Raw genomic sequence first — 11362 nt, 5'->3', positions numbered from 1 at the left:
AATTTTCAGTTCATTTTTAAGTTTACCCCGTGTGGTATATAAATACAATATAATTATGACTAAATAGGTACCTACCTACTGACCATAGGCTGCACCGAACTTTGAAAATTCACCTTTTCACAGAGCCAAATCAGCTCTGGAGGTTTCTTCAATGTTCTTTTTTTAGGTAATTTATATGTATCGATCAATCCCCTCTGGCTCTTTACTACATGATCCATAATATCCGACATCATTTAGGATGATGCTCTGAAGCAAGTTATCGTCAGCACTTCAGCAGTACACTGTCCAATTTGGAAGAGCGCCGAGCAGTCATATTACGTGCTAAGCTACTTACATAATATTATTAGAACCCTAAACTACTAACTTTAGGAAGGCTGGAAGAGTGGACAGTGGTGGCAGTTAGGTGCACCTACAGACAATTTGTTTGAACCATTTCTTAGGGCTCAAAGGTCAGAGAGAGGTTTAAGAAGTACATAACCTACATTCTGATGAAAAAATTGTCAAAGTAGAAATAGGAACTGCATTATATTATACTTTGTCGGTTAGAACATTTTCATTTGGAGATAGCATATTGTACCTTTATAATATATTGAAATTTGCAATTGAACATTTGAACAAAGAAATATTTTCGGTAGCGATAATTTATTAGACCTACCTACCAGAGCTCCAATTGTTGGCACCTAGGGCGAAATTATGTTTTGCACCCCGCTCTCCCAATAATCAATTACAACGTTCAATTGCAGTCTTGCAGATTGCATTAAAAGGAGTAAGTGCTATCACAATATTGTTTTGGATATTTTACGCCTCCATTCGAAGCCGTCCTCTCATTTTTTATCCATATTTTGTCCTATAAAAAAAAAGTGATAGGTACCAATCCTGTCACAAAAGCGTCAAGTAGGTATGTTTTTATAGTGTTATTGGTTGTTTACCTACCCGTATCTTATAAGTTATAATAAACAAACCTAGTCTGTACTTCGTATACACAAAAAAACATTGTTTTTCATTAAATTATTTATGTTTTCATATCGTATTATTAGGTAAGCACTAAGCCACTAAGACACTAAGTGTAAATATGTTCGAATTAAGAAATCGTTATAACGTAGCAATGAAATCCGCGGGAGAACTATCGTGTTTTGCGTATAACAATTTTATCATAGCTCATTAGTGTTGTTATTTTTCACCACGAGAGTGAGCTAAAGAGCATATTTTTATCAATAATCAACTTGATGAAAATAATGCGAACTGCATTTGTATTTACTATTTTGTATACAATACAGATACAGAAGACGAAAATCTTTTAGAAAGTGTAATCAATGTAACTATGTGAGTTCTATTTCTATGCTTTAAAATTATTTAGTTAAAAGATAAATCTGAATATTGCGTTCTACTGTTTGCAATAACAATAATAATTTTAGTAAGTTTATTTGTAAATCATAACCAATAGTTGTATCAATTTAAATGTATCTTATGTGATATTAATAATTTATTTAAATTTGTTATACATGTAAAGTTATAAGTATTAACAAATATGATGAAGACTAATCACTGTTCATAAAATGGGTACTTGTTGCAGTCGTCATTCACCAGATCCTACCCATCATCTGGGTAAATATCTATTAATTAAGATTAATTTTTAACTAGGTAACCTAAATACTTTTTTGTTTTATTACTTCTATTTACATTGTAGTTCTACATCATGGTTTCAAAATACAAGATTCTATTGATGTCTTGAATAAAGGATCTAGTGAAGTGCGTTATGTGGCTGATCTAAATCGTCAACATGGAACAGCAAGCATTAAACGCCACGGCGTTGACATTATACGTACCCCAACATCAACACGTAATGATAATATTTAAATTAGTTTTGTGATTTCCATGTATTTATTCAAAACTATATTTTAGTTCATTCATCTTTACATGGACGAATTGTGGTTGCTGTTTATAATTACCAGTCAAGGGAGATGTCTGATGTCTCCTTTGTTAAAGGAGACCGAATGGAGCTATTAGATGATAGTGAACCAGATTGGTGGCGTGTAAGACATTTGAGAACAAATGAAGAAGGATTAATACCTTGGAATTTTGTTGCTGAAGAAAAATCAGTTGAGAGTGAAGAGTGAGCAACTCTATTGATACAAAAACATAAATACAATTTAAAATATTTTTAATAATTACTTGCAGTTGGTTTTTTGGAAAAATATCTCGTAAAGAAGCAGAAAAACTTTTATTATCTGAAGAAAATCAGAGAGGGACATATTTAGTACGTGATTCGGAACACAATCCAAATGGATTCTCTCTTAGTGTTAAAGACTGGGAAGGAGGTCGAGGGTATCATGTAAAACATTATAAAATAAAATCTCTTGATAATGGTGGTTATTACATTGCTACTAATCAGACTTTTTCTAGTCTTCCTGAGCTCATATCTGCATATTCTAGTAAGAACTTTAGTAGCTATTAATTATTTTCAAAACTTTATCTTCTTTGTATTACTTTTAGAAAATTCATTGGGATTGTGTCATGTTTTGGCTCGTTCATGTTGTAAGCCACAACCACAGATTTGGGATTTAGGTCCTAATTTACGTGATCAGTGGGAAATAGATCGCAGTGAAATCCAATTAATCAGAAAACTTGGCCATGGTAATTTTGGTGAAGTTTGGTACGGTAAATGGCGAAATAATATTGAAGTAGCTGTGAAAACACTCAAACAAGGCTCTATGTCTACTCAAGCATTTTTACAAGAAGCTTCTATAATGAAAAAGTTTCGACATGATCGACTTGTTGCCCTTTATGCTGTTTGTTCAAAAGATGAACCTGTACTAATTATACAAGAATATATGTGTAATGGAAGTTTATTGGATTTTTTGCGAAATTGTGATAGTAAATATTTACAATTTGGTGATTTAATCTACATTGCTGCTCAAGTTGCTAGTGGAATGGCATATTTAGAACTAAAGCAATTAATTCATCGGTAAAATCATTGAACATATATTAATTAATGAAGCCAACTATAATCATTGATAATTTTTTTAGGGATTTGGCTGCAAGAAATGTATTGATTGGGGAAAATAATATGGCTAAAATTTGTGACTTTGGTTTAGCAAGAATTATAGAAGATGATGAATATTGTCCTAGGCAAGGTACACGATTTCCTGTAAAGTGGACTGCACCTGAAGCGATTGTGTATGGACGTTTTTCAATTAAATCAGATGTGTGGTCTTTTGGAATATTACTTATGGAATTATTTACGTATGGACAAGTCCCATACCCAGGTAATAAAATAGGTTTTTTCATCTGAAACCTCTAATTTAAAATAAGTTATTTTAAATTTATATTATTTTAATATTTTAATTTAAAAGTTTATAACATTGCTTAATAATTGATAGAATATAATATTTTAAGATTTTGAGCAAGGATTATGTTATGATTGATTATATATGTATTTAAGTATATTATATGTTTTGAATCATTACGAATTTTAGTTGGCTTTTGAAAGGCTCAAAATAAACATTATTTTATTTTGATAACATCTTGGGAACTATTCTAGTTGTTTTTGATGACATAACTTTGATGCCATCCAACACAATTTTTAGTGATACTGAATAACAAATTCAGGACTGTTAATGATTGCATTCTCAAAATATGAAAGTCATGTATTCATTATTGCCTGATTCTATTATTTTTAATTGAATGATTAAATCATTTTCAAAATATTTTGACACATTTAGAGCTGTTCACGGACATTAAAAATTGTTAAGATTTTAAATAAAAAAACTTGATAATTTAATAGCATAACTAAAATACAAAAGCTTATCAGAGATAAGTTATCACACATTGTTATAGTTGGGCCACTGAGAGAGCACTTTTGAGTGGCGACCAAAACTCGTCCAATCTTGTGCATTCCCATCATTAAACCTGCCGGCTAGGTGGTAGAGTGGGAGACGAAACCACGGAGCTAAATCATTTGTATTACCAGTTAAAAAATATTAAAAATACATTAGCAAGATTTTTTTTACAAACATTTGAGGTTCAAATTTTGACAAAATGTACATACATAATATTTTGTAGCTAACAATTTGCATTCAATTTTTATAGCTTAAGATTGAAATTTTAAATTAAGGTTTCAAATATGTAGTTCATACTGTAACTAATAATATTTACTATTATAGTTTTTTTCATAGTTATTTCATGTTCAAATTGGACAAAGTTACTTATTTTAAACCAAGAATCACGATTTTAGTTGTTTTGTTGGAATCTAAATATATTATTTGTGGGTACTTGAAACTTTTAAAGTATATTATTATATTTTATGCACACAATATGTTTTAACAAAAATAAATTTAACCTACTGTAGTAGATACTAATGCTTGATAGTAAAATAAATTACTTTAATCACAATAATATCATAAAATATACCTACATAGTAATATTATAGATTGATAGACAGTTTTCACTTTGAATTGTTTTTTTGTATATAATGGTTTTAAATCATTGAATTCAAATTTACCACATTCATTGTAGTGACTAGAGTCTAGACAAATATTGTCCAGCAGAACCAAAATAAAGGCGTTCCTTGTATACATATTATTATAATATATTAATGTATTTTATTTCAGGTATGCATGGTCGTGAAGTAATTGAACAAGTGGAACATGGATATCGTATGCCAAAGCCAGTATCTCACTTCATCCCTGATGATATTTACAGACTGATGTTACTGTGTTGGGACTCTGATCCAGATAAGCGACCCACATTTGAGTTCCTGAATCATTATTTTGAAGACTTCACTATTACCTCAGAAATACCATACAGGGAAGTAAGTGATTAAATGATCAATTCTTGCACCAATACCAAACGTGCCATACTGGGTTGCTGCAAGTTTTTAATATTGTTAATTTATGAAATTGATTCACTTTTAATTGACTCACTCAATCAAACAGTATTGATTAAAAAAAAAAAAACCTATAACTTAAACTATACTACTACTTGGTTTATTTTTATTTATTAACTAACTAACATATATTTTAATTTTCTTAATTTTTTTAGATCTCATTTTGTTTTGTTTTATTTTATTTTATTGATTGTTATTATTTTTTCATTATATTTTGAACTAGCAAACTTCATATTTTGCCAAATTTAATAAAAAAATAATAATTTAAGGAATTATTTTAATTTTAAACATTTTTATTGGACCTTAAGAACATAATATTATCACTAACGTACATTATTCATTAATAATTTAAATTAAATTAATGTATACAATATATAAGTATTAATATTTATTAAACATGATGATTTTTAGTAAATAATTATATTCAGCTTTTTTTGTTTAACCAAGAAGTAAATAAAAAAGATTTTACAAACTAACTGTAATTGAATATATTTATTCACTTTCTAACACATACTGTGTATAATATTTACTATACTTAAGAATAAATTAAAAATAGTTTATTTTATACTGTGTCATAAGCAAATTATATTTATAATTGTATTTAAGTGAAAAGGGAAGAATGATGTAATTCTAATTTATTGAAAAAAAATATATTTGCATAAATTGGCAATTTAAAGTATCATATAATTATATATAATATAATATTATATATATTTTAAATTAATAAATAATGTATTTATTTTATGATTTATTCATTGCATTTACAGTTTTAATTGAAAAATTATGTTCTAAATCATAACATTGTAAGTTCTTTTATAATTAAATGGTGTTCATGTGTAATTATAATATAAAAGAATTTTTAAACAATAGTTTCTAAAAGTCATAAAAAAAATTGCAGGTCCTCTGTGAAGATGTATATTTTTTAAATGTACTATCTTATATTATCATTTATCAGTATTATTAAATAAGATATACATCAATTAATTACAGCTTATCATCACAAATTCACATCATAATATACAATTTTTTATAATTTATTTAGGCTTAATTAGATCAGGCTCAACTGTTCAAGTCTCCCTCTTGTACTTTTAATTTTCCTTTATTTGTTTATCTACATACACACAGACGCATTTTTTATATAGTTTGAATTTTTATAAGTAACATTGCATTTTAAAATTGAATATATATAATTTTTGTATGAATGTTATACAATTTAATGTTAAATGTACCAATAAACTTAAGTTATGAAATATAACTAGGGTTTAAGAATTATTAGACAACACATTTTCAAATATATATGTGCACAAATACATAATACGCAATTAAAATAATGAAATTTCAAATGATGCAGCCATTTATATTTTTTCATAAATAGTAATTAAATTTAAATAAATAAATACGTAACCAATAGCCTATAGAATATGACACTTAAATTTAAAATAGTACTTGTTACTGAAAATAAATCTGTTGATGGACAATTATGATTAAGCATTTTTCAGTTAATTTTTGTATTTAAGTTAAGCCTCATTAAAAAATCAATTCTATTTAAAAAATGTTCTTACTATTACATTACAAAACAATGACCCAATTTACATTTGGGTTTATGAAAAGACAAAATTCTTATTAATTAAAATTATATGGTCCATCTCAGTTAGTGAATTCATTGTTTAAATTATGAACTTATTAATACATTAAATAAGTATTATTTATCCCTAAAAACAAAATAAATCAAGTATATTAATTTATTTAAGATTTTTTTTTAGTAATTTTAAAGTAAATAATTTATTATTTTTCCTGGTTTCAAGTATTTTAACTTTGTTCAAATATGAATCCGTCCTAATATATACCTATTAAAAAATTAACCAACATGGCCTGTAGGCTATTTTAAGCATACTACGATATGATGATATTTGTTCTATTTGTTACCTATCGCCAACTAAAAATCGAGCCTTATTTAAGTGTATGACATAATGGTATCATCAAGCTTAATATGTGATGTACCAAGACAACTTCTTTCATAGTTACATGAACATAATGTTATTACTTATTTGTTCTATGTTTAAATTTGGTTTTTTGTATGAAGAATAATAATTAATCTGTGCAAAATTTGTTGTTGTTAAATATAATCTATAATTTTTAAAAGCAATCTTTTGATAGTTCAGCATTTGAAATACTGGTAAATAATGCCATCTGGTTAGTTACATTTTAAATTAATAGGTTACTATATAATTTGCATATTTATTTTGTTGGTAATCTTCTCTAAACTGTATAAATTATAACAATAAAAGTTATCAAGTTGCAAATGATGATCTATAATTAATAGTTACAAATAACAAAAACATTTTTTGTATATAAAAATCTAAACCTAATTGCAAGAAAAAGAAAAATTAAAACATGTTTTCCATATGATAGAAGTTCAATATGTTAATATACAAATTTACTATTTACAAACCATATTTTTTATACTAAACCATCTGTCAATTAAGACATTTCAATAAGGTAAATGATAATACTATAATATGAATATTAATTGGAGGCTATATTATGAATATCAATCTTATAAAATTAATTGTGAGGACAATTAATATCAAAAATAAATAATTTAATTAGTGCATAAAAAACAATTCCAATTATTTTTTATTTATTTATTTGTTTAAGTTTTTTATACTAATTATTTTGTTACTCATTCTGGTCATTTATGTAACAAAACTAATTGTTCAACACTATGAAGATCTAAATTCTTTAATGCATATTTTAGATAAAATGATTATAATAATATTATTGTCCATATCTATGTAGTCTTAAAAATCTTTAAATATGATATTAATATATTACACTCTAAAAACTAAATATTCGCTTTCAAATGAAAATAATACACACAAAAATATTTTTCACTCACAATAACAAAAATTATATAGTTATCATAATTTTAAAGTCTAATATATATATTTTTATACACCAGTATAAAATAACAATTAAAGAATAAATAATAAAATATAACTTTCTTATACAAATGTCTACAGAAAATTCATAAATAATTAGTTTATGGAAGTTTTGTCTTTCATTGAAATTAGTATTGATTCAGTTTCTGTTGTCAACAATAGTTAAATAATAAGTATGTGTAAAAACATAACATTTCCGTCCCTAATTATTATAATGACATTTAAATATTCAACTTAATTGTAACATTTTAGTGTCATAGTTCCATTAACTCTTTGTATTTATACATGCAAAAGTTATTCATTTCATAGCTTGTTGTAAATTGGACATCCTTTTCATGAAGCTTAAATTATTACATCATTATGATATAATATTAATTATCATATATAGGTACCTAATCATAAAATGGTTCTAACTTTAATTATAAAGTGCGCTGTACATGTATAGATATGCAAATATTGGAGTCATACAATATGAATAATATATTTGTATTATGCACTATTTAGTAAATTGTCCATGACTGCAATTAAATGTCTGTATAGAATTTTGTACTGAATACCTTTTTTTTATTCTGCTGAACACTGATGTTTTTAGTATTTTATTACTCTACTAGTCATTTAACATTTAATTAATGCAAATATAAAGAGTTTAAATAATATTTATTTATTTTTGTATGAAAACAGTTAATGCAGTTTATGATCTTAAAAATTAGAATTATCAATATCTTAACAATCTTAGATCTGTATTTTTATTATTTTAGAGTTTCCTATGTATAAATGATTTAAAAACTGTTACATTTTGTTTTACAAAATGTAAAATATTGAGATGTACTGAATAAGTTGGTTTTGGTTATTTAAAATCAAATGTACCTATATTCAATAATATCTTATGAAACTTATTTTATTCCTAAAACAATTGTACTTAATTTCTGTATTTATATGTTTATTTATATATCATATTATAAAAATAATAATAGATGCATTTTTGATTTGAAAAGTTTTAATCCATTTGTACTCTTTAAAACAGGTTTTTTTTTTACCAAATATTGTATTTATACATCTATGTACTTATCATTAAATATTTTAATCCAATGATTTTGTGTGCATTTTTAAAATAAGTTGTTTAAATATATTGTGAATTTTCACACACTTTAAAGCTATGTTTGTATTTATATGGATTGTAGCTCAACACCTCTAAGGGCGAATTGAACCGTCTACGGTGACACTTTGATTACTCTTAATCAGCTGATAACAGATTTTACAACCGGCCAAATTTGGCCGATTAAACTTTAATTAACTTTAATCAAATATGGTACAATTGGCCCTAAATGCAATAGTTGCTAAATCAAGCAATTAAAACCTTTCTTTGTTTTTTGTGTTCTATTGGTTATTTGAATTTTTCAAGTACAGTTACTGAAAAGGAAGAAGAAGGAGATTTACAAATTATAATGAATTAAAGACCAAAAGTAAAAACCTATGATAAAATACTGATACAAGTATGTATTTATTTTCTTATGTATACATTAATCTACAAAATATACAATCTATTTCACAGCTTTTAACCAACAACTTATTACTCATGAGTAATAAATAATATGTTGAAAACATACTAATGCATGAATTTCCTAATTGCATGTTTCTTATAGCTGGAGTGATCGATTGTTTAAATCAGTTTATTGATACATGAATTATGATTATTGTTAATATTATTATTGTATTGCTATTTGCTTCTTTGATAATATTTTATAAATACGTAATAACTTGGATAAACATTTTTATTTGACGGTACTATATATCATAATAAATACTATTTTTATTTTTAGAAAAATGGGTACATTCTATCTTTTAGAAAATTGTCACGGCACCCAGGTCGGTTGCTGCCTGGGGCACACATTTTTTTAGTGCCCTCTTCCTCCCACTGGTTTTTTGTAGTGGCAATTTTTCTCGTCTATAAAAAAAACGACACATGTGTAAGGTTTTGTGCCCCCACGAATGTGATGACCGGGGGCAATTTCTACCCCCCCTTAAACAAGCCACTTACCCAGGTATCGCCGAAATTCATTTGTACATTAAAAATCTAGCCTTTAGAGCTCTATTATAGATATAGGCTCATTTGTATTGCTTTACTACTTATTATACGAGTTACAAGTAAATACCTAGGAAATACTATACATCTCAACACGTACGATTTATTCAATAATTGGATCGTCTATTGAATATTCTATTTATAGTCTTTTTTTACGATTTCCACTTGATTTAAAATGGGCTTGTAAATGGACTATGATTTGGGTCGCAAATGGACAACGGTTAATGGGTTGAAGGTATGCCACTTTTTTACGTTGTTATAGTAATGCTATTGAACAATATAAGCCTCATCAACTGTTAATAAAGCAAAAGTTAAAGGTCGCTTAATAAAAAAAAAGTCGGCCTATCAAAATGATGAAGTGAAATTTACTTTGTGGCCAAGTGCCCAAGTCTACTCTTTCTTTAGTCCAACACCTCAATTTACGTCTATTTTAAATGAGCAACAATTCTGTTTTTTGACTTTTCGTTTTTTGTTGGCTTAAGCATTGTGGATTGTTTTTTACTAGGCACTGGTGAGGGATAATGTCCATCTCAGATTTTCTCTTGAATGATCGTTTATACAGATGTTGTCATTGTCGGCATTTTTTTACTCATAACTCATAATGTATGTAAATTCTGGCTTATACAAATATCGTGGATGGAAATGGCTATATTGGAAATTGGCATTATAATATATTCTCGCCTGTCATGAATTCCAAACAAGTTAATCATCAGATGAACTTCTTAGAGACATATTAGTTGTCAGTTGTCACCCTGGAGTGTGGTAGTTTAATACCTGTTCGAAAGGTGTAGGCTAGTCGTGTCTTCAGCAACTCAGTTTGTTGCCAGCAGCCAGTTTATTTCTTACAGCTTACATATCTTTTTCTCATTTATTAGTATGATATCGAGTATATCGAGTACTTAATTGTTGACCTTTATTTCTTGTTGTGAAGGATTAAATTAATATCTTGACTTAGGGACATTTAATCTAAAAACTGTGTTCTTATATTATTTCAACCCTCAAAATAATAAGTTCTCATCTTGATTCCATTGTCATCTAATCATCTACGTTAAACCTATCCGAATCCTCAAATATCAACCTCCTTTCCCTTATTACCTCATTATTAAGTAAAACACAATTACATATTATTGTATTGCTATTTTACATTATTCAAATTATCTATTCCTCATTATCTTAATTTTGTTGTATTTCTAGGCTCACTAATAGCTAAATAATAAAAAAAAATATTCCTTTAAATTCTTCAAGAAATTTGTTGATTGGGTTTTCAGGCGTATAGCTGCAGGTGAGGTGTCGACGGTGATATGCAAGCCGCAGGGCGTAAATGGCTTATGGTATATTTTTTATAGTAGGTATTAGCATTGCCACATTAGAATTCATAAACCTTGAAGACAGTATGTCGTTGGTGATATTTGGAGTGGGATATTTATTTAACTTGGCTGCCTTAAGTTTTTA

The 11362-nt window shown here is 27.0% G+C and overlaps 1 protein-coding gene across 1 annotated transcript; it reads left to right on the top strand.

Annotated features, from left to right (window-relative positions):
• The first annotated feature begins 1241 nt into the window (after positions 1-1241).
• On the top strand, positions 1242-5023 carry LOC111039041 (tyrosine-protein kinase Src64B). Its single transcript, XM_022322320.1, has 8 exons — positions 1242-1414; positions 1511-1605; positions 1688-1840; positions 1903-2113; positions 2179-2432; positions 2494-2965; positions 3028-3266; positions 4611-5023. Exons 2-8 carry the CDS (start codon positions 1557-1559, stop codon positions 4820-4822), a joined length of 1590 nt encoding a protein of 529 aa, XP_022178012.1. The 5' UTR covers positions 1242-1414; positions 1511-1556; the 3' UTR covers positions 4823-5023.
• Positions 5024-11362: the final 6339 nt, after the last annotated feature.

The sequence above is a fragment of the Myzus persicae genome, unplaced genomic scaffold (genome assembly GCF_001856785.1).
Source record: "Myzus persicae strain clone G006 unplaced genomic scaffold, MPER_G0061.0, whole genome shotgun sequence".
NCBI classification, from domain to species: Eukaryota; Metazoa; Arthropoda; class Insecta; order Hemiptera; family Aphididae; genus Myzus; species Myzus persicae.
This window is presented reverse-complemented; position numbering and strand designations above follow the sequence as displayed.

Bases quoted from the DNA above. Each gene is read 5' to 3' on its own strand.
- LOC111039041 (XM_022322320.1), top strand. From the start codon at position 1,557: ATGGGTACTTGTTGCAGTCGTCATTCACCAGATCCTACCCATCATCTG. The intron at 1,841-1,902 runs GTAATGATAATA...ACTATATTTTAG, and splicing joins ACGTACCCCAACATCAACAC to TTCATTCATCTTTACATGGA. The intron at 2,433-2,493 runs GTAAGAACTTTA...TATTACTTTTAG, and splicing joins GCTCATATCTGCATATTCTA to AAAATTCATTGGGATTGTGT.